Source organism: Dreissena polymorpha, chromosome 12 (genome assembly GCF_020536995.1).
Source record: "Dreissena polymorpha isolate Duluth1 chromosome 12, UMN_Dpol_1.0, whole genome shotgun sequence".
Classification (NCBI taxonomy): Eukaryota; Metazoa; Mollusca; class Bivalvia; order Myida; family Dreissenidae; genus Dreissena; species Dreissena polymorpha.
Window position 1 is genome coordinate 40,420,870 of NC_068366.1, and position 25,649 is coordinate 40,446,518.

Here is a 25,649-nt window from a genome sequence, read left to right on the forward strand (position 1 = left end):
CAGATGACCCCTATTGATTTTGAGGTCACAAGGTCAAAGGTCAAGGTCACGGTGACCCGAAATAGTCAAATGATTTTCGGATGATAACTCAAGAACGCTTTTGCCTAGGATCATGACACTTCATAGGTACATTGATCGTGACCCGCAGATGACCCCTATTGATTTTCAGGTCACTAGGTCAAAGGTCAAGGTCACAGTGACAAAAATCGTATTCACACAATGGCTGCCACTACAACGGACAGCCCATATGGGGAGCATGCATGTTTTACAAACAGCCCTTGTTTATATTTTGTCAGTCCATTAACTTGTAGATAGCGAAGTGTTTGTACTATTAATAGCACATGTGGTCTAGGCGCTTTTAAATATAGAAAGTAAAATGAATCTGCAGCAAGTACACGTACACATTTGAAAAAATCTCAACACCTTATTACTCGGAAGTAATGGATCCTGATCAGAAGCCAAAAAATAATGTTAAGCATATTACAGATCTTTTAGACTTCATTATATGAACTGAGGTAGAATTGAAGAATAAATGATGCTCTGTGTCTGGTATAATATATATAAATCCTGTAACTATTGTGAGAATTTAACCATTTCTAAATAAACATATTTGTATTCAGACTCAAAATGCTTAATTCATTCCAACAGAAATTTTCTATAAAGGAACATAAATGCATAGAATTACAACAATTGATTATAATGCTCAAGATTAAAGGAAACATAACTTCAATAGAATTACAACAATTAATCTATAGTGCTCAATATCAACTAGGAAACATTATCACACACATTGGGAAAAGCATAATGTAGTTGTACATATTTTTTATCATACTTAAAATAATCTGTACCATCAAATTTTGGGCCCCCATATGTAATTTTTAAGTGTTCAAAATGGTTGCACCAATGAAAGTGTAGTACACCGGGTTTAGTTCAAACTATTGTATTATATAAACCTCGAATATGTTCTTACGTTTTTCTTGTAGCTAAGTTCTACATTTTTTAAAACAACATCTATTAAGCAGCAAAAACTTATCATGGGGTGCAGAAAATTGTGACAAAAAAACAGAATATAGTAATGGATGTAATCTCACTTTTTAACACAACAATGGAAATTACTACATTCCAATTATAGACTTAAAGATACAATCTTTCAATAACGAAATTAAGCCCAAAAATGTGTCTGTAGATATTTAAATTCCCGCTATTACATGTAAATACATGTATATGTTTTTACTATTAGCAAAAATGCATGAAAAGGAATAAAAATGCAGAGGCTTAAAAAGGTGGGACAGACTATAAAATATATCAGAAGAGTTATTTTATAACAGTACATATATTATTTAAATTTTCACCAGTGTTTTTCACTATATATTTGCACAAAAATTGGGGGTTGCAGAATGCCTTTTCATCATCTGTGAAAGGGGACATGGATGCATTTACTTCTTTCGGGGTAATTTACTGTTATCTATTGAAAATTATCTATACGACCTCTATCAGTATTACATGTACCACGTTTCAGAGCTAGGGCTTGTGGATTTACAGCTCGTATTGTTGTTAGAGTGTTTCTTACTTCGTACACTGATGGATTGTTATTGCCACCACATTTGTGTCGGTAATTTCCAAAATGCTGCTCCAATGGGTCTTGGTTAAAACAATGTGTCAGCACATAACTGGCACCTTCATTGAGCAAAAGTTTCACACATGCACTAATTGATCTAGCAGATAATCGTACACCTTCCACCGTCTGGTAGCTTAAAAGCATAGTCGCCCTTTGGGCCTTAGAGAAATTGCCAGCTCTGTTCTTCACCTGCTCATCCCAAGACCGCAGATAATCAATGAGTTCCCCTGTAAGAAAGTCCAGGCGGTTATCATTTGTGTCACTGTATGGCTCCAGATTTTGATTTTTTGAATTTCGACCTTCCCACCGACTTCTTACATTTAAACAGTCAAATAATTTGTTGAACATTTTGATGAATTTGACTGTTTCTTCAGTTTCTGGCCCATACAAGTCTGCCATGGCATTGGCCACACTGTCACTCAAAACCTGAGCCGCCAGCGTAACCTTCATGTAGTTAAAACTGGCAAGATGAACATGGTTTCGGGTCAATTTTGGGCACGGAATGTACAAGTTTAACTCGCAGTGCTCCTCAAACAGTCTTACTATGTGCATCCAGGAAATATCTTTTTGGTTTCTCTCTAACGTACGGGATTTGTTGTGAGAAAATGAGCTACTCAAGTTATTTCTTAGAGTTTTTATAAGATGAGGCACATCTGCAATGAAATATGTTTGTCTATTTCTGTAGTTAGGATTTACAGTCCTGATTAAGCACTCCTCATTTCCAACACGATGCAAATGAAATAATCGTATATTGGGACTGGCACCATCACACGTAAAGAATAGAACACGAAGACCAAGCTGAGTTTGTACAATTGAAACTGTCTGCCACATAATTGGATAGAGATAGTCTGCAGTTATAAATTTTGTGGCAAATGCACTGAGGGGAAAACATAAACGTCCGTACACACTTCTCATCATAATAACAAGCACCTGTTTTGCCAATTCATGTCCAGTCTCTGCATTTTAGCCTCAAACGCCATCATCGGGTTAGCAATGTCACCCAGGTTGCAGTAACCAATGATTTCACCTGTGAATACAAACAGAATAACATTAACCTTTAATCATGTTCATAGGCCAGTAAAGCCACTATACCCCAGATGTCAACATATGAAAAATCAAAATAAATTTTAAATATTTTGATTTATTTGTCATCCAACATGTACTTGTTAGTAAGATACTAAACCTAAGTGACCGATTCGTTTTTGTACCGCAAATATACAAAAAAAATATGATAAAGAAATTAATCAGACACTTAGTTTTGATGTCTTACCAACAAATTATTTATTTTTCGAAATCGGCCATCTGGGGTATAGATTGGGCCTTTAATATTGTATAGTCATTTATGCCTTAATCACAATTTTATAGATGAGAGTGGTTGGTTCAACTACTGATGAAATCACAAGAATGACCAACACACAGAGGCGAGCCCCCAAATTGTATAACTTCGCGGACTATATAAACTAGCACACTATGGTTTCAATTTACTAATAAACCAAAAGTGAAAATAAAATACTGTGAGGTCGCAATAGAATACAAGATTCGTGAACATGTTATGATCAGTGTTTTTAATGTTTGAGGTAATTACATTTTAATTTAACTGTCTGATAAATGAATAATTTACCAAGCTGATTATTGAATTTGAGCCGTATCAAGAGAAGAGACTATGACAAGATTGCAACCAGTTTGGATCCAGATCAGCCTGTGCTTGAAAGTGCAGTCTGATCAGGATCCAAATGATCGCTTTGTCTTTGTTAACTTAAACTTAAAATATACTGACTGAATATTGAACAGTTTTGATCCTGATCAGATTGAGCTTTCAAGCACAGGCTGATCTGGACCAAAACTAGTTGCAATCACCTTAAGGTCCCTTTTCCTGCGACGCAACTCATTTATATAATTGGTATATACAATAAATTATTAATCTGTCAAAAATGTACTTTCTTGTCTGGTTTCTAGGAAAATCTACAACCTTTTAGATAAATCTTTTGTAATAAACGCTAAAATGTAAATAACAAAAAAAACATGTATACGTTTCAAATAATCGTAAGACTTGTATATCATGCAAACATAGCCGTTATTAAACAAAAATGAGCACATTGAAGCAAAAAAATGCAATGTTTTGGACACGCATTAGGAGGTATTTTGAGGAGAAATTCAGACTTGGATGATGGTGGATGTAAATACCAGAAAATGACAGATGCAACTTAGACTATTAGACTGGCTTGAGGAATGTTGCACTTTTAGCTGTCTCTTATGAACCGGGCGGGTAAAAAAATGTGTCTGGCGATGGTGACCATTTCCTTCTTTAGTGCTATAATTTACACATACATGCAAATTATTGGGCATCAAAATTGAAAATTAAGTTATGTTAATTTCAAAGACTCAAGTGCTTACCAATATGTTTATCGTAACCTAGATCTTCACGGATATTGATTTCATCAAATAGAAGCCCAACATTCTTCCTCCACTCCGCATCATATAAACCGGTCTTCTCTGCCTCCTTTTTTGCTAGCTGAAGTACATCAGCCTGAAATCCTAGCTCACTTTTTAGGAAGTGACTATAGTCATATAATGTACGTGAGGATGGGAGATTCACCAATACTGATTCGCACATAGAATAATATGCAACCTGTGACGTTTGTCTCATGAACAAACACCAACGGATTATCATTGAATGCCAGCGCATCCCACGTTTATCAGACTTACTTGCAGCTAGTTCTTCTTGTTCCCAAAAGGGTCATTGACGCGAATTGCTATCTGGGAAACTTCGCTTAACTTCCTCGGAACAAGTCGCAAACAATGTTTTCAACTCACTATTTCCATGACGCTCATTTTAACACCACTTTTGGAAATTGCTCGCTCAAATTGTATTTTAAGTTTCCAAACTTTATTTGAGAGGTCATTATTTTTTTTTTGCTCTTTCAGTTTGCTACAAAGTTCATCTCTATTCATGTTGGAGTGTTTGAATGTTGAATGGCTGAGTGTTTGAATGTTGAATGGCTAAATCTTCTTGGAGTTGCTTTCCTGTCCTCGAGTCTTTCAATACTTTTCGTCAATGCATAGCAATAATCCTTGCATTTAAGACATTTTTCCTTTCGCAAGATCAGCATCTCACACGCAGATGATTTGATTGTGGACTGGTATTGCGCACCAAAATTTCCTTCTCTGTATGCCACAATATCATTACTGAAATTATTTGTCAACCCAGACCAAACAGGTACTAACTGCTGAAATTCTGCCTCTGAATTTCCACAGCAAACAGAGAACTTATCAAGTCTTTCCAAGAAATCCTAGGCATCTTGCTAGTATGAAACACCTCTGGCGCACATTCCCAAAAACTGTGTGATCTTCGTATTTCTTTCCTGTGCACACACACATTGTAAGTAAAGTCATTGTTAAATTTAACTGTCAATTTCACTGCTAAAGCACCTTCACTAGAAACATAGAGATCTATGAGTGTCAATTCTGATTCTGTTTCATGTACACTATAGCTCCTAGTTTTACTTCTCAATCCTTTCTTGGCAGCTGAAGAAATTTCTTTAAAAGAAAGAGACTCAACAACTTCGTCCCCACAGTCAATGTATATGGACTCTATCTGCTCCATAGCTTCATGTTCATTTACACTATAATAAAGTTCTGCATTACTTAAACTGTCATCACTTGAATAATCGGTACAACTCATGTAACGCGACTGAGAATGCCGACGAGATGACGTCAGCACAAGGGTATCGCGGGAGCATGTCTCCCGCCATTAATCTTAATCGATCAGTAAAGAGGCGATCCAAAATGAGGGTCTCGAATATCCCACCGGTATCGCAGGGTTCTGTCTCTTCCGGTGAAAGCCATCTTTCGGAGGAAAAGTATAGTTTTGACCTAGCTACACAGGTGGCGATAATTGTAGCCGAGTGCCGTGTGTGCACTGATATAGAGCTAGGGGGCTCTAGAGACATACCTCACTCCGTTGACACGGAATTCGCGTCCGAGAACCAGCTGACCGTAATTCCCGCCAAAAAGAACGCCAATGATAAGGGTTGTGCAGACGCTTGGACAGCTTTTCAAACCTGACTATGAGCAGACGATTGACACATCTAGTTCCGGTGAATTTTTGAACGTGGTAGAAAGTGACGTAATACAGACGCGTAGTCAGACGGCAGTAATTGACGTCTTCACGCGTTTATTTGATGACGAATCGACCCATTAATATTTGTCTTTACCTTTTTATGTATTTTCATTTTGATAGAAAATTACAAAATAAGAAATCACTCATTTAATATGATCTTACGACTCTAATTGAATTAAGGAATGAGCTGTTGTCGTAAGTCAACGTTCGTCCTCCTTCGTTGGACGTTGATAATTAAGTAATATTAATAAAAAAAATGATTATTAAATTTAATTAATATCAAAGCCAGTTGATGGATTCTTATTGTAATTGTCAGGAATTTTTCTCGCATGATCATTTGAAAATACGTTTTTCCTATTTCTCTGTGGCCAATGGCAAAATTGCTCAAAATAATAGCACAATAAAAGTTGTTATCTTTGCATGATCTGTTTGGAAGCGAAGAGAGGCCCGGGGTATTTTCCCTAATTAGGTGTGTTAAATAATCACATTTCAGTTCTCATCATTTGATAATAAAACTTCTATAGCTTTTTCTCTTCACTTCGTACCAGTGTTTTTGCAAAAGCTTACTGCATTCATTTCTTCGTTTTCTGTTCATCATACTTATATGTCAACAATTTTAAAGCCACACACCTTGAAATGAAATACATGTTGATCAAAACATATAGATGTAATCTGAAAGTGTGCAGCATTGTCATTAAATCTATAGCCTAGTTAGCAAGGAATTTATTATTATTTTTAATTTTAAAACCGAAAGTAGAATTTCTATACGTATACGTCCATTTCGACAATCGCGATTATTAGCTTTAGTTTTAAAGCGCAAAAAAGACGGATTTCCACCTTGTAACCACCAGATATATTCTAATTGGCACAAAAAACATTAGATCTATAGCCAAGTTAGCAGTTAAATTATTATTTTTCAAACGGTACCGCTTTTAAAACCGAAAGTAGGATTTCTAGACGTATACGACTATTTCAACAAACGCGATTATTTTTAAGTTTTAAAGCGCAGAAAAGGCGGGTTTCTACATTGTAACCACCAGATATATTCTGATTGACATAGATACACTATGATTCTTATTTATAGTTAAATTTACTATCATTTCAAGGTGTGTGGCTTTAAGAAACTCGTCTTTTTTGGCTGGAAAGAATATTTTGCATGACGTTTGACGGGGTACAAATGACGTCATGAGCAATTGAACTTAATAAACTAAGTTCACTAGATAAAAATATATCAGGCAGCGTAATATCAGGCAGATATCCAAATAAATGGTATGATACGCAGAAAACTGGGTACTGCATTATTGTTTTGTGCTTATCATAGCACTGCATTGATATCTACTTGTTAAAATGCTGCCTGATATATTTTTTTATATTCACATCAACACTAAGTTGTTATAACAGTCATTGTCTGGAGGTAGGTTTATTTCTAGGAATACACTAAAAAGTCGCCATTTTGGGGTAAACTAGAATCAGATTCAACAAAACAATTTGCCACCAATAGAATATAATATAATAGCTATGAAGTTTCATGATCCTAGGCATAAGCGTTCTTGAGTAATCATCCGGAAACCATTTTACTGCTTTGGGTCACCGTGACCTTGACCTTTGACCTCGTGACCTGAAAATCGATAGGGGTCATCTGCGAGTCATGATCAATTTATCTATGAAGTTTCATGATCCTAGGCATAAGTGTTCTTGAGTTATCATCCGGAAACCATTTTACTATTTCAGGCCATCGTGACCTTGAGCTTTGACCTAGTGACCTAAAAATCAATAGGAGTCATCTGCGAGTCATTATTAATGTACCTTTGAAGTTTCATGACCCTTGGCATAAGCGCTCTTGAGTTATCATCCGGAAACTATCTGGTGGACGGACGGACCGACATGATCAACACAATATACCCCCTCTTCTACGAAAGGGGGGGCATAATGAAAAAACTGACCCCCTCCCAGCAGCCATGTTATTCAACTGACCGGAACCATTTTTGAACTCAACTCTCGTATCAAGGAAACAAATGTTTTGAGCAAATTTCATGAAAATTTGGCCAAAAATGTGACTTCTACTGTGTTCACATGTTTTCACTATATACATATAGAGAAAAATGCCCCGCCGACTGGCAGCCATGTTTTTTCACCAATCCCAACCATTTTCAAACTCGTTCGAGATATCAATAAAAACAATGTTTTGACCAACTTTCATGATGATTGGGCAAAATTGTGACTTCTAGAGTGTTGACAAGTTTTCTCTATAGCCAAATAGGGAAAACTGCCACTATTATATAATTAAGACACAAACAACAACAAAAAAGCGAAATCCAATTTTTAAATTATTAACCGCAAGTGCTCAGTACGTAATTGTTAATACATCACACGTTTAACAACATACTAATACCGCTGATGATGCTACGTCGAAGCGATTAAATTTCATGATTACTTTTAAAACGTGGACGTACGGGGTGGTAAACAGAAACACATGTCTGTCGTTGTGTATTATATCAGGATTTGCAAGAATAAAACAACGGCGTGGCCTATTAGCTTCACTGATGAAGTTCACAACGATATAATATGGCAATAACCTATTATTCTCTATATATCAGGTCATTCTTATATTAAAATAACGGCGAGGCTTATATTAAGCATATCACACCAGTTCGATTGAATTAAAGCGGTGTTGAAATACCATCGCACGTGAAGATCAGTTGGTAGTGTTTTCAAGTATCGGATACACCCTAATACAACACTGGTTGAATGACTCGCTTAATGGCAATCTGTCGGTGTATCGAATTTTAAATGCGAACGATTGAGGGTGTATACCTCATTTTGTTCATGCGTTGTCTTCTTTTCGAACAGTCAAGAAGAAAAGAACGGTAACGTAATATATTGGAACAAAAGGTGTCCCGTTTCATCTGCGGTAAAAACACGCTCACACAAACAAATCGAAAACAACCTCTGCCGTCACGATTATATGTTCGAATATTTAAAAAAAAAAAAAGTTTTGCGGGATTTACTTTGAGCACGTGGTGGTCATCATTAATTTAAAACAGGTTTAGAACACACTGAATTGCATTTCACATATAACATATCGTACCCAATGTTCACTTAAGTAGAGACGTTCAAATTATTTGATCCAAGTTTCCCTGTAAGACGCTTATAAGTGGTAACACAAGCCGTGCCCCAAAGTGTTGTGTAGCCGTGCCCCAGAGAGTTGTGTTGTTTGTTAGTCCAAAATCAACAAACCTTAACAAAGGTTGTGTGAAGAATTTAAACTATCAACATACATAGTTACAAAAGATATTTATCTGTATTTCATTGTATCGCAAATTTATAGCACATGCTATTCAACGGCGGGCGAAAGTGGTCACTGGACCGTGGTTAATTGAAGGGACGAACTCGTTTAAAGCAAAACGTACATTCCAGAGTTAAAGGGATGGCAAACACATGTCAGCAAAAATGGGTAAAATTTTATGGCTTTTTCTTTTAACATCTGAATGTATTTTCGTCTTCATATATTACTAACCGTAAAAAGAACGCATTTATGTAAAGGAAGAAGTTTTCGTATTTTGCGATAAAAGTAATTTAATACTTTGGGTGTGTCTGTTTGACCCATCACGTTAACATTTTCCCGGAAGAATATTGTCATTGTAGCAGATGACAGCATGTCTATGTGTGGTTCCTAGGTCGGTGGTTTGATATCCGTTTTGGATTTGAGTTTTTAAAATTGTTCACACCTGTTTGCTGCTTTGATTTATCTTCTATATCCCCGTATTCTATTATTTTCTCATTTATTGCATGTATAAGTATTGCACAAGGCGCAAAAAAAAATCATTGGCGCAGTCCCTTTAATGCAAAAAACACACAAAACAGATGGGTTTTCAAACAAGTACGCGAATCTTGGTGATTTGGTTGCCCGGTTTAACCTTAGGCCGCCTGTTGAAGTAAATGGTTACACCCCATTATTCTATATCCAATAAATTCATCCAATGGGCATTCTTCATAAGTTCCACGTGACCGTCCAATATATTCCGGTATTGGATCCAAAAAGTCTGTATTTTTTCCATATTGGACAGTTGAGTACAAGTGCACTAAGCAATTGTTTTATAACGATAAAAGCCGTTACCGAGAAAAAGTATCCGAATGTACAATATTCGATTCACACAGGCGATATTTAGATTGTATTTCTTAAATAAATAAATTGGATAAATGTTAGAAATTAAAAACAAATGCAACAGCAAGTGATATTGTTATTGTTTGAAATTGAAAAACAAATGCAACAGCAAAACAAAAACTCTATTTTATTAACCTCAATGACAGCTTTAATCCAATGCTTATAAAAACACATTTCAATGATATGCCCTTCCATTTTCTGTTCTTCCATCCCTTTATCGAAATGTATTTAAATCCACACTTTCTTTGAAAGCGTTTGTATCCCATGCTAACCATTCTGACCCAAAACTCGATTTACGAATTCGTAATCCTGTCGGAGCGAGTTGTTTTATTCTTATCGAAGTTAACAATTATGCATTACAAACACACAATCCGAATTACGTTTTGGATTCGTTCGATGATTTAAAAAAATATTATGATTAATTTACTGTTAAACACAAACACGTCCATAGTGATTAGTGTTAACCCTAAAATGCAGAAAATCTTGCTTATACTAGTATGTTTCTTCAGAGAAATGACGTCACACGAGCTACGTCATAAATTGCGTAATCAGGTGAATGAAAATAAAAATACGGAAAGCTGGTTTTGTAATTTATTTTAAAGAAGAAACAAAAGAGCATTAGAAAGGGATATAGAATAAAAAGATTATTAGACGTTTAAACTGTACAATACGTGATATATTTGGACTCGCTCACAGTTTGAAGTCATATTGGACTCGCCTAACGGCTCGTCCAATATGACTTAAACTGTGTGCTCGTCCAAATATATCCCCGTATTGTACAGTGAAACGTCTAATAACCTATAATTATTAGTTGACCGCAACTTTAATAGGTTAAGATTTTGAGTGTACCTGGTTCTTTCGATCGAAATTTACTGAAAGTTGAATTAACTTCCACGACTGTCGAACTTTAAAACGCTATTAATATTATAAAACGCTGCACAGTGTTAATTTATGTAAGACCATAGAGTGAACTATATTTCGTGTGTTCAATAGAGCGAGTGGTATTTCAACTGCAGCGTAAAATTTAAACACACATTTAAAGTGGTTTTTGATATGTTGGAAAAACTTAACAGGGCCATGTCTTCTTAAAGCACCTTTGGAATTTTATAGCTTTTAAGTGATTCTGATTGGTGGTGGGTGGTGATAATGATGCTGATGTTGGAAGTGGTGATGATGATAATGATGATGATGGTGATGATGGTGCTGCTGCTAATGATATGATGATGGAAGGGGTATTGACGTTCCTGATGATGCTTCTGATGATGTCGATGATGATGTTTGCGTTTTCTATTCTTCCTGGTTTAATATAACTGCGCACGTTTTGCTTCAATTTAAACGAAGACACAATATCGAGAGCCGAGAGCGCCGTATTAAGCTTAATGAAATTAAATAGAAACATGCACGGTTTATGGATATATATGCGATTGGATATTTTACTTCTGATGGTTGTATGCGATTTGTGTATGAAAACGTGCGCACGTTCACGCAGTTTCAAAATCGATAACGTAAAAAACATTATTGACGCATGATTTTAAAGATTTCCCATCGGTTAAACCGGTGGAATATCTTATCTCATTTTCTAAATATAATATCTTATCACCAAAGGCGACTTAAGTATTTTAGTGTGAGAAGGTCAAAAAAGTCATGAGTACAAAGGCGTAAGTTAATGTCATCATTGTTTTACTGCAATGATTTGTAGCAGCCGGGTCAGTACATTTAACAAAACTGAAATTGTTGCTTAAACTCAATCTCGTTGAAAAGTCAAAAGAATTTCAAACATTGTTAAATATATATAAGACTATTGTTTCTATAACTGTGCAGCAATATTGTTTATTAAATGCTTAATACATTTTTTGAATAGATTTTATTTTCTTACGCATGTCGGTGGGGGATTATAACAGATTATACAAGAAGTATTAAGGATTGAATCGGTAGAGGACCATATGGGACAATCATCACATTATTTCATTTTATCGTTAGACAAATATTGTTGTTTCTATGGTTGCCGAAATTAATAAAAACTACATTTTGCTGTTGCATCCTGCGACTACTAAACACAAACTTGAGCTTGGTTGTTTCAACTTGGTTTGTAGATAGAAGGCAATGTCGGACAAAATTGTGTTTGATATGAAAACAAAAACAGAAAAAAATATTTGAAAAGTAAAATGTTGATCCTGATTTACCTAAAAAAGTACGGAAGCAAGGCTGATGAAACAACGTTGTGTGCAAAGAGTTATATACGGGGAATATGTTCGTGATTGGTACTTCTTTTTTTTGGTCGGACGAAAAATGTGTTTGCTATGATTACATTAATGGTATACTCAAGTTCCTGATTAAGTAATTATTCAAAAAGTACATAATCTTGGTCAATGAGAGTCGAAATTTGAATAAATAATCATATTGGGAAAATATATGCTTTTTGCGGAAGAGAAAATTGCAGTTGCAATTTTTACATAAATCCAAAAGTGTTTTCGTGTTGAGGCCGTTCTTTAGATTTTATTATATCTTGTAATATGCGAATTAAGAAGATCGTGTTTTAGCGCACATTCGTCAATATTCGTCACTGTATTAATACGTTTAGCTAATTTTTGTATAAAAGCATTTAAACTTAGAGCCGAAAATTTATAGTCTTATGAGAGAATAGTTTTTTCCCCAAAAATGTGATTGTGTAAATAATTTCTAACTGCATAATGTTTATATTTTATTTTTCTCAATCACTAACGGATCATAATCATTTACTTAACTTTGTTTAACAATTAAGAGCCTTCTCTTTCATATTGCATTCTCACAAAAATCATCTATGTGTAAAAATGCATAAACATTTGTTGTTATTTTGACGCATGTGTATGTATATGTATTTATGATTGATTTATTGTTTTTGACGATGAGCTGTATATGCTTAAGTCGCAAATAATCTATCTGTTCTGTCATATGTTAAATATTGTAATATTTATCAATGAGGCTAGCAGATACGTTAGTTTTACCGTATCTTTATAGTGTTTGCAAACAAACTTTTCATTGTTTATCATGTAAACGTGTTATGAATTCTGCTATAATGTAATTTTATCTCGCTACGCCAGCTTGTTTGACCCGGGTTTGACTTGTATTATCTACTTTCGTTTTCAGACTTATACGAAAAACCCGAAAACGGATGACGAATGTTCAAGTATAAGTAATGACAAATTTACTATTATGAGTATAGAAATAGTGTCATAAACAACTCCACCTACGAATGAAAAGCGAATATGGCTAGAGAGGTACCGCCGGTAGGCATCGTCGTTCTTGGACGTAAACATGTAGGAAAAACAAGTTTAATCACAGCTCTGTGTGGATTGAAACAACACTTGGAATGCGCTTCTTCCAGTGTGGAGCCAGTGTTGTACCCATATCCGAAAAACAAGGCGATTGTTTTTTGGGAATTTCCTCCCTTTGGAAGCGACGATGTATCTAATGATGCATCCACGGCTAATGTCAAAGGAATTAAATTAGATACCGATCTTTACGAATGTGCTTTGCTTGTGTGTGACGATGAACTCGCCGAGTTAGATAAATCAATGCTCGAACAGGTTTTGAAGTTAAAATTCAAAAAAGTAGTCATTGTTCGTAATAAAGTGAACGCTAGTATAGAATTTGATCTCACTCGGTGTCTAGAGAACCACAGCCCCGATCACGTGTTTTCTCAGTGCATAAATGGCACTGAAGAGTATTTTGAAGCTTATAAGCCTGACAAAATCTTTGTGTTGGACACGTTTGACACAGACAAATTCCAGTTCAATGACCTTGACATCTATCTTCAAAGCGGCGCTGGCTTCAACAGAGCAAATCCTGACCGATCGTTGAGGGTAAGTAAGGCTTTCCTTCATTTACTGCAGAGACAATTTCGCTTTATCTATAAATAAATAAATAAATATAGGGTTGATAAGAGGGCCATGCATAGTTGAGATTGACCGTGTTGTCATAGGAGTTGATCAGTATCACTTTGAAGAAAATCGGTGTAGAAATGAAGAAGTTAATGTAAAATAACAGATGGCAGATATAACCACATAATCCCCACTTTTTCTCCAAAAAATGAGTGAAAATCTCTGATCCGGCCCCACCCCAACCAACATATCTTTTGACCCAGGGGTCAGATCAAAATCCCAAATAGTGCACTGTCGCACATATGCTTATAGCTACCATAGGTGTAAGTTGCAAGGTTCTAGTGCTAATAATGTAGGAGGAGATAGTGGCCAAGACGGAAGTATGGACAGACGGCGGAGATAACCACATAATAGATTTCAAAATCTTAACACGGACCCTAAGTTCAAGGTCAAGGTCACAGGGGTCCAAATTGTATGCGCATGACTATCTTGAGGGTACTGTACCTGGCAAGTTGAATTTGACCCTTGAATGACCTTGAATCTCAAGGTAAAATTAATACGTTTTGCTTAAATTGCCATAACTGCTTTATCTACGATCAGATTTGATTCATACTTTGACAAAACAATACTTACCTGACATACAACAATGTCACAACAGGTGAGCTTTTGTGACCGGTCTTTGTCCGCCGTCCGTCCGTTAACATTTGTTCGTAAACACTCTAGAGGCCACACTTATTGTCCGATCTTCATGAAACTTAGTCAGAAGCTTCGTCCCAATGAAATCTCGGTCGAGTTCGAAACTGGGTCGTGCCGGGTCAAAAACTAGGTCACTAGGTCAAAAAAGGAAAACTTGTAAACACCGAAGAAGTCACATTTCATGCCCAATCTTCATGTAACTTTGTCAAAATGTTTGTCTTAATGATATGTTGGTTGAGTTCAAAAGTGGCTCCGGTCCGTTAATAACATGGCCGCCAGTGGGCGGGCAGTTTTCCTTATTTGGCTATAACGAAACCTTGTAAACAGTCTGGAAGTCACAATTTTAAATTTTGCCCAGTCATCATGAAAGTTGGTCAAAACATTGGTGTTATTGATTTCTCGGATGAATTCAGACATAATCCAGATCGGTGAAAAAACATGGCCGCCAGTGGGCGGGGCATTTTTCTCTATATGTATATAGTGAAATGATGTCAACACTCTAGAAGTCACATTTTTGGCCCAATTTTCATGAAATTTTGTCAGAACTTTTGTTTCCTAGAAACGTGAGTTAAGTTTGAAAATGGTTCCGGTCTGTTGAAAAACATGGTCGCAAGGGGACGTGGCAGTTGTCCTTATATTTATATAGTAAAAAGGCTTGCAAACAATCATGAGTTAAGGTCATGTAACATGTGAGACAACTCTTCTAAATATTGCATTTACAGTAGTTACTCCCCTTTGATAATTAATGTTTTCATAATAATACAGTGTAGTTGTGTTTCATTATGTTATTCGAGGATGGATGTTTTTTATGCCCCCTTTCGAAGAAAAGGGGGCATAAAGTGATCGGACTGTCCGTCCGTCCGTCTGTCTGTAAGTCCGCCTGTCCATCTTTCCGTCACGCTTTGCATTTAGATTTCAAAAATGCTCGTAGCTTCTATGTCTCTTGAGATATGACCTTCATATTTGGTATGCATGTGTATATGGACAAGGCCTTTCCTTACGCACACATTTTTTAGCCCTGTGACCTTGACCTTGCACTTAGGGTCCGCGTTTAGGTTTCGAAATCTGCGTTTAGGTTTCAAAAATGCTCATAACTTCTATGCCCCTTCAGATATAACCTTCATATTTGGTATGCATGTGTAAATGGACAAGGTCTTTCCATACGCACACAATTTTTAACCCCTGTGACCTTGAACTTAGGGTCCGCGTTTAGGTTTCAAAATCTGCGTATAGGTTTCGAAAAATGCTCATAACTTCTATGTCCCTTGAGATATAACCTTCATATTTGGTATGCATGTTTATATGGACAAGGTCTTTCCATAAGCACTAAAATTTTGACCCATGTGACCTAGACCTTTAACTTAGGGACCGCGTTTAGGTTTTGAAATCTGCGTTTAGGTTTCGAAAAATGCTATAACTTCTATCAAAGCGTTTATAGGGGGCATATGTCATCCTATGGTGACAGCTCTTGTTTTTAGCTTTTGTGACTGGTCTTTGTCCGTCGTCCGTCCGTCCACATTTGTTCGTAAACACTCTAGAGGCCACATTTATGGTCCGATCTTCATAAAACTTTGTCAGAAGATTTTTTCCAATGATATCTCGATCGAGTTTGAAACTGGGTCATGCTGGGTCAAAAACTAGGTCACTAGATAAAAAAAAGCTTGTAAACACTGTAGAATTCACATTTAATGCCCAATCTTCATGTAACTTTGTCTATATGTCTGTCTTAATGATATGTTGGTTGAGTTCAAAAGTGGTTTCGGTCCATTGAAAAACATGGCCGCCAGTGGGCGGAGCAGTTTTCCTTATAAGGCTATAGAGGAACCTTGTAAACACTCTAGAAGTCACAATTTTTGCCCAATCATCATGAAAGTTAATTAAAACATTGGTTTTCTTGGTATGTCGATCGAGTTCTAAAATGGTTCAGATCGGTCAAAAAACATGGCCGCCAGTGGGCGCGGCATTTTTCTCTATATGTATATAGTGAAAACATGTGAACACTCTAGAAGTCATATTTTTTGCCCAATTTTCATGAAATTTGATCAGAACATTTGTTTATCTCGATACGAGAGTTGGTTTGGACAATGGTTCCGGTCAGTTGAATAACATGGCTGCCGGGGGCTGCTGTTTTCTTATTTATATTGTAAAAAAAGCTTGTGAACACTCTAGAAGTCACATTTTTGCCCAATCATCATGAAACATGGTGAATAGATTTGTTTTATATATATCTCAGATGAGTTTGCAAATGGTTCCGATGGGTCAATAAACATGGCTGCCAGGGGGTGGGGCAGTTTTCCTTATGTGACTATATAGAGAGAAACCTTGTGATCGAACACTATAGATGTCACATTTTTGCCTAATCATCGTGAAACTTAGTCAATACATTGGTTATATTGATTTCTTGGACCAGTTGGAAAATGGCTCAGATCGGTGAAACACACTTTTTAGCTCGACTATTATACATGAAATATATATAGTGGAGCTTTCCTACTCACCCCGGCGTCGGCGTGAGCGTTAGCGTTAGCGTCTGCGTGCAAATGTTAACATTTTCGAATTACCCCAATTATTTTCATTGTCCCTTGACATATTGCTTTCATATTTTGCATACTTGTTTACCAACATGACCCCAACCTATAAGAAGAGCAGACAACTCTATCAAGCATTTTGTCATAATTATGGCCCATTTTCCACTTAGAATATGCAGCAAATGTTAAAGTTTTCGTACTACCCCATTTATTTTCATTGTCCCTTGATATTTTGCTTTCATATTTTGCATACTTGTTTACCAACATCACCCCAGCCTATAAACAAGAGCAGACAGCTCTATCAAGCATTTTGTCATTATTATTGCCCCATTTATACTTAGAATATGCATATTCTTGATAAATCTATGTTAAAGTTTGCGTACTTTCCCAAATAATTCCTATATCCTTTGACATATTGCTTTTATATTTTGCATACTTGTTTACCAACATGACCCCAACCTATAAACAAGGGCAGACCACTGTATCAAGCATTTTTACATAATTATGGCCATTCACACTTAGATAATTGAACATTTTGCTTAAATTGACTTAACTTCTTTATGATCACGTTTTATTATTACTTTGACAAAACAACACTTCCCTGAATACCACAATGGATTCCACCCAAACAATATCCCACGCCCCTACCCAGAATCCCTTCCCTCCCCCCAACCCCCCCCCCCCATTTTTTTAAACATCATCTAATAAATTACCCCACCCCAAATTATACCCCCCTCTCAATCCCCCCTACCCCCCCCCCTCCTCAATTTTTTTTAAACATCATCTAATAAATTACCACACCCCACATTATATCCCCCTCTCACCCCCCTACCCCCACCCCCCCAAAAAAAAAAAAAAATCTCCTTTTTTATTTTTGAAAGATCGTCTAATAAATGACCACACCCCACATAAAACCCCTCTCACCCCCCCCCCCCCCCCAAAAAAAAAATAACATCTTTTTTTTTTAAAGATCGTCAAATAAATTATTGAATGTGAACAATATCCCCATGATGGCTTACGTTATAATGTCAAGAACTCGAATAATCGAGCGCGCTGTCCTCTGACAGTTCTTGTTAGCTCAACTGATTGCTCAGGTGAGGTTTTAGGATTGGTTTTTTTCCGCTGTCCGTCCGTCCACATTTGGTTTGTAAACACTCGAGCATTCACATTTCTCAAGTATTCTTTATCAAAGTTGCTGAAAGATCTCAGTCAAGTTTGATGATGAGCAAAATCACATCATTAATGCCATAATTATTGCCTTTAGATTGTCAAAATTTTCATTATATAATACAAAATCCTTGTAAGCAAAGTTTGATAAGTTTGGTAAGTGGTGTCAACTCAAAATATAGGTCACCATTTCAAATCTTACAAAAACAAAAACACTCCCTACGCCAGAGTTTTGGTTCAATAATAATGAAACTTGACCAGGATGTTTGTCTGGTCAATATCTAGGTCATGTTTGACATTAGGTAAAGATTGAATGAACCGACTCCTCTCAGGTGGCCCTCTTGTTTAAATATCATCTAATAAATTACTACACCCCCACATTATCCCCCCTCTCCACCCCAGACACAAAAATTTTTTTTTTTTTGAAACGTGGTAAAAAAATAATAATTATTTTAATTATTTTATTTTTGAAACTGGTTGCTTAAATTGACATAACTTTTTTATTTATGATCAGACTTGATTCATAATTTGACCAAACAGCTCTTACCTGACATACCACCCAAACAATCCCCCACGCCCCACCTTGACATATTGCTTTTATTGAAAGATCATCTAATAAATGACCACACCCCCACATTATACTCCCTCTCCACTACCCCCTATCCCTCACCCACCCCCACCCAAAAAGATTTTTTTTTTGAAACATGGTAAAAAGTACAAACAAATATTTATTTATTTCATTTTTGAAGGACCGTCCAACCATCCCAACCAAGCCATTGCGATCAAACTTGAAATAAAATCTTATTAGTTCGTTTTATGTCTTCTCAAAAATTCAATAGATTGTGGAAAATATACCTAAAATCAGAATCGTCCATAAATAAACTTCTTTAAAACATAAGCGATCAATATGTTTTAATTATGGTCCTCTCTTTCACTTAGAATATGACTATATTACCTTGAGCTTATTGAATATGAACAATTTCCCCATGATCGCTTGCGTTATACTATCAAGCACTCGAAAAGTCGAGCGTGCTGTCTTCTGACAGCTCATGTTCGAATCGCGGTCGCAGATTTCGAAACTTGAACGCTGTCCTCAAGTTCAAGGTCAAGGTCACAGGGGTAGAAAATTTTATGCGCATGGAAAGCTTTTGCCCAGATACACATGAATACTAAATATAAAAGCAATATCTGAAGGGAGACAGTAGTTATGAGCCTTTTTCGAATCGCGGTCGCAGATTTCGAAACCTGAACGCTGACCTCAAGTTCAAGGTCAAGGTCACAGGGGTAAAAAATTGTATGCGCATGGAAAGGTGTTGTCTAGATACACATGGATACCAAATTTGCAAGTAATATCTGAAGGGATACTGAAGTTATGAGCCTTTTTCGAATCGCGGTCGCAGGAAAATCTCTGACCCGGCCCACCCCAACCCCCATAACTTTTGACCCAGGGGTCAGATCAAATTCCGTCGCCGTCACCGTCGCACATATGATCATAGCTACCATTTTTGTAGGTTTCAAGGTTCTAGTGCTAATAGTGTAGGAGGAGATAGTGGCCAGGACGGACGGACGGACGGACGTACAGATGGCGGATATAACCACATAATCCCCACATTTTCTCCGAAAAGCGTGGGGATAAATAATACATTGTTTATCACTGGGGGAAATGTATACAACGTTGATGTTAATGAAATCAGAGCAATATATATACTCGTAGAAGCAGCTAATTATTTCAAAATGTTGTTCACATGTATATATGTGTCTCACTTTGGTAGTCACTAGCTTACAGCGATCAAGTTTGTTTATAAATGCTGAAAGCTGAAAGGTAGCTTACACAGATAAAATATAATCGTTCTGAGAACACTGGGCTAAATTCATGTGCGTAAAGTGTCGTCCCAGATTGGCCTGTGCAGTCCGCACAGGCTAATCAGGGACGACACTTTCCGCTTTTATGTTTTTTTTTAGTTTCAAGGAAGTCCCTCCTTACCGAAAATCAAATTTAGGCGGAAAGTGTCGTCCCTGATTAGCCTGTGCGGACTGCACAGGTTAATCTGGGACGACACATTACGCAAATGTATTATGCCCCGTTTTGTCAGAACAAGACTCAAATATATTCGTTACGTGTGAATCAACAAGTGGTCTAGTGTTCTATTTTTATCGGGTTTTTCAACGCTGGAATGAAATATTTCACAGATACTGTAGTGCAACAAATGTCCTGATTCTCAAGTCTTGAGATTTACACTTTTGATACAAGTAGCATTTATGCTTAGTCAGTTTTTACTGTTATTTGATAGCTGCAACACTATTGTGCATGTCCTTCACGGAACAAAAAGTGTGATGGCTTTTGAATACGTACATTCCTTGCGCGTCAGCTGTTGTCCGATCTTTATCTTGTCGATTGTAGCAGCAACATGTATTAGGAAGTTTTAAAATAACATGAAACGCGAGATCACGTTGAGACCATGTGACACGCACAGCATCTTGTACAAAGGCAAATGTAATATTTAGATGTAAAACATGTAATATTTGCACAACACTGGTATTTATAGCAATATTAAGACCTTTTCAAATTCTTAACATGTCTTTTGTAATGCACTAATATTATCCCCCACCCCCCAAAAAATAGTTCCGGAAGTTCGATAAAAGACGAAGATTTAATGGCTCATTTCATATTTGCAAAAGTAAAACTGCGTGTTTAATTTAAAGAACACGACATTATTTAACTTTGAATACCCACCAATGCAACATATAATCAAAATATGAGATTTTCGCAAGAAATCAGTCAATACGGCTTATGTTATAAATTGTTTATACACATGTATACTAATAATACTTAAGCCATTCTTTTTACATTACATTTATTAGCAAAAAAAGTCAGGAGGTAAACGTAGAATATCCTATCTGGGCGATGATATGTACCAGCCCGCCAAGAGAGACGACGTCTTCTCCGTCGAACAGCCCGCTATGCTCACCGGAGCAGACGGACGTGCTTGCCGCACCATCGAGGACACTGAAGGCAATGACGCAACGCGTTATGATGCAGGCACGAGCCTCGACTTTAGTAGATGGTATGCCAGCAGTGTTTTGTTTTCGTTCTAATATGGGGCCGTTATAGGGACCACATTCAAAATGGAAAAGGTGTATAATTGTCCCGAATTTGATTAAGAAAATTATCACAATTTAAGGTTTCAAAAAGTCTGTTTTTTTAAAATAAATATCGAGTTCCATAAGTTGAACCAGTGTAAATATAACATGATTAAAAAAACTCAATATAACATTAAAACACTCAATATTATATTGGAAACATTTAAATTGTCAATTTTAAAGTATTTCTTGGCAAAACAACAGCACTAATTTTAGTAAAAACTACGCGATATTTCAAAAGAGCCTGGTCCTATTCCAAAATATGATGACAAAACACTGGCCAGCTTAACTTTTATGTGTAATTGACCACAATATTCCCTTATACGAAAGCTATTGTTTCCGCGATATATTATATTTGAATAACTGTAAATACCAATCCTTTTCAAATCTTAAGGTTCCTAATAGCTTCATTTATGTGTATGTTATTGATATTTACTGATTTTGAAATATTGGGTAAAACTAAATAAACGGTATGACATTAAGGCGTTTATGAACGATGTTCAGTTACGTCGTAAGTTCCTCCAACTATCGACTGAGTTAGTGTTGTTTTATTTTGTATGGTTTGGTTTGGAACTTGCCGTGATATTTGTATCTGTATTGTTACCGTTTAAGGAAAGATGACATTAGTGACTTAACAGCTGACGAAGACGAATTAAAAAGTTTCATTCTAGATTTCAATCAGTCTTCTCCAAGCAAGAGGCGAGATCTGATCAGAAGAACTCGAGATGACCTAGCACGATGGGAGACAGAAACACTAAACATAGCTGTTACGGGTAATGCTGGAGTCGGCAAATCAAGCTTTATTAACGCTATTCGAGACGTCAAACCAAATGAAGATGGTTGGGCACGCGTTGATGTCGTTGAAGGAACCATGCATCCAACACAATATAACCATCCCGTCTTTCCGAATATATTTCTATGGGATCTTCCGGGCGTTGGTACAGAACGTTTCAGACGAGATACGTACATGGACCAGGTTGAATTTGAAAGGTACGACTTCTACATCATTGTTTGCGCAGGACGTTTTACCGAGAATGACCTATGGCTCGCCGAAACGATACGTCAAAAGGAAAAAACGTTCTTCTTTGTCCGCACGAAAGTTCAGCAAGACATCGATAATGCCAGGCGAGTCTACTCTGGACCACCGGTTTTCGACGAAAACTTCGTTCTAAGAAAAATACGGTGGAATTGTTTAGATAGTTTACCAACATCTCGGCGTGGAGAAGTTTTCCTCATCGACAATTACGAACCACACCTGTACGACTTTGGGAAGCTGGCAATGGCTATCATACAACATTCACCGCCGGAGAAGAGACAGGTGGCAACGTTTGGGACGTGTCTTTTGACCGAGGATGTCATCAAGGCAAAGGAAGAAGAACTAAACAAGCGAATCTTAAAAACCGCCCTGATGGTTGCCGTAACGGATGTGTCTCCCATTGATGTGTTTGGCATTTCTTCAACAGATGAATATCTTCTTACAGAGGCACATTTCTATCGGGAGCAGTTTAAGCTAACAGATGCACACTTAAAGAAATACGCTGCAGATGAAGGTAAAACGAAACAAGAATTGGTAGAGTGCATGCAACTTAAGTCGACAATACTTTGCCAAAGTGCTAAGATACCGATGGTTATTGAAATGCTATGCCCCTCCAAGATTAAAGATATTGTGCTTCCCGTTGTGACGACCTTGGCTTCCGGTGCAGTCTCGTTTGGAATAGCGATTAAGTTTCTGAGTGTTGCTTTGAATGCTGCCGTTGAAGACGCGAGAAAAATAAGGTCCATAAAATCAGACAATGTATAGGATCCGGTGTAACTAAAAGATATTCATTTACGATTGCGAGATCTTATAGCAAAATTGTTTCATATCCATTATTACAACGATGCACGTTGAACGATATACACCAATGATGAATACACATTTTCAAAGAAGTATTTTGTGTAACAGTTGTTATGTGATGTTTGGGCATGGATTCGATGGACTGTTAAAAACGGTCTGTGACAGAGTGTATAATTAAAAAAACACCATTAACGTTTTTTTTTTCTTTTTCAAAGTTTGAAAACTGTAAAGTTTCAAGTAAATACAAACGGGAAGATACCTTGCAACAAGGGAAAACGAGCTTTCTGCATACGTAATGGTATAAAAGAGGAAATCAATGCTGTGAGGTAGTTAAGATTTAGAACACGACATATGAATGGATGTTCATATGGATATTCCTGTTTATTATATTGGTACAAAAAGAACGTTTCAAAGTACAGTTATTGAATTTTTGATTTGTGAAACCCATTTCTGTTCAATACATATGAAGTATATTTTGATGGATATATGTTTTAATTTCATGTGCGAAAAATGTTAAGCACCAAGGAATGTTCAACTTCAAATCATTTACCATTACAATATTTATTATTTGGCAAAGCATATTCGAATTGTATTCATACATGAAATGTATGTTTTCATGCTATAGAGATATAAAAAAGATGCTGAATGTTCAAAAGTCAATTATTTATTTTTCGTCACATTGCATGGTCAAAATTGAGTTACGGAAGAATACAATGACATTGTATGATCATATTGTTTAATAACTGGCTTGAAAAGCTTGTTAAAAATATGTATTTAGTAATGTCTTCGAACTAAAATTATATTTAACATAATAAAGTGTCATGTCATGGTCACGTTTAATACTTTGATTTGTTTGGTGGATGCTTAAAATCATTTCATTTAAAGCCACACACCTTGAAATGAAATACATGGCATAGTAAATTTAAGTATAAATAAGAAACATATTGTATCTATGCCATTTAGAATATATCTGGTGGTTACAATGTATAAATCCGTCTCTATTGCGCTTTCAAACTTAAAAATAATCGCGTTTGTCGAAGTGGACGTATACGTCTAGAAATCCTTCTTTCGGTTTTAACAGCAGTACCGTTTGAAAAATAATAAACTACTGGCTAACTAAGCTATAGATTTATTTTTATCTTTCTCAATTAAAATATATCTGGTGATTACAGGGTAGAAATCCGTCTTTGTGCGCTGTAAAACTTATCGCGTTTGTCCAAATGTATATATACGTATTGAAATCCTACATTCGGTTTTAAAATGTAAACAAATAATAAATTACTTGCCAACTAGGATATAGATTTAATGGCAATTTTGCACACTTTCAAATTTCATCTATATGTATTGATTAACGTGTACTTCTTTTCAAGGTGTGTGGCTTTAAATATTTAATATTGTTTTATGTTGAAAGACATTTCATACAGTTGTTAAATGATGTTGTGGGGTTTAGTACATATCCGAGATTTGTTATGTGCTATTTGAGTTATTTATATACTTTATACGTTCTGAAGTGAAATTTTATATTAATAATCATATAAATAGCGGTATGTGCTCTAAATATATTAAATTATGTGTATATTCAATTTGCTTGTTTGATGTGTATTGCTGTTTTCATTGTTATGTAAATATAACAATTTGTATCATTTAAGGCGCTATTTAAACCCTTAGTTACCTCTTTCTCTTGTTATTACCACTTATGTTGTGTTCGTTGTTCTTTTTTCTTATGTTTTATCAGATTGTTTTATTTTCTGTCTTATAATTGTTTATTTGTCGCCAAAATGCATGTTAGTTTAGTGTATAACGTGGCCTAAGAGACATAATAATGACAAGTTCTGTTCAGTGACATTCATGATGAATTGATTAATTGCTGTGTTTAGTGATATGTATGTATGCATTAATAATTCTATTAAGTTTTGAAGTGGCATTGCTTGTTCAGAAAATTAATTTAATGAATTGGAAAGTGAATGCACATGTTCTAGCCTAGATAAATAACGGTGTTTTAGTTGCTCGTCATAATCGCTGACTGTTTAACACATGTCATTTAATTATATTAAATTTGATTTCGAACAATATGAAACATAGATGGATCTTGACATTGATTATAATCGTAATAAGTATCATAATATTATATGCAATACATAATGTGATTTTCTGTACTCAAAGTGTGTGCAACATATGATATATTTATTACTTGTAATTAATATGATTCAATCTACACACACTGTGCAATATGTGTATATTTAATGAAGTCCTCTGTATTATTCAGTGTACTCACGTGTATTGTGAACTTATATCATTTACGTGATGACTATTATAAGTATTATATCAACATATATTATCTAAAGTTTTATTAAATCCTTAAAGAGAATCGTTGAGTTATTTTATTGTGCTTTCTTTATTTACCTACAAAACAGAAAATAGGGTATATATTATTTTTATGATACATGTATGATTGTATCAGATGTTTTACATGGAAACATTTTTTGTTAGAATACATAACCCCAAACTGTGCTTTGACAA

General features: G+C 36.0%; 2 protein-coding genes across 5 annotated transcripts in view; both read left to right on the forward strand.

The window, feature by feature from the left end:
• The window catches only part of LOC127853028 (uncharacterized), a 387,010-nt gene that overhangs the window by 159,570 nt on the left and 201,791 nt on the right, over window positions 1-25,649 (forward strand). The gene's annotated exons all lie outside the window — the stretch shown is intronic.
• Window positions 1-25,649, forward strand: part of LOC127853032 (interferon-inducible GTPase 5-like) — a 206,086-nt gene that overhangs the window by 75,686 nt on the left and 104,751 nt on the right. The window contains exons 2-4 of one of the 2 annotated variants that reach the window (XM_052387159.1): window positions 13,030-13,745; window positions 21,014-21,216; window positions 21,905-23,068. In XM_052387159.1, coding sequence (XP_052243119.1) covers window positions 13,149-13,745; window positions 21,014-21,216; window positions 21,905-23,068 — 1,964 coding nt within the window. In that variant the 5' untranslated portion in view covers window positions 13,030-13,148. Of the gene's footprint in view, window positions 1-13,029; window positions 13,746-21,013; window positions 21,217-21,904; window positions 25,498-25,649 lie in introns of those variants that run through there. The other variant, XM_052387158.1, reaches the window with a different exon arrangement.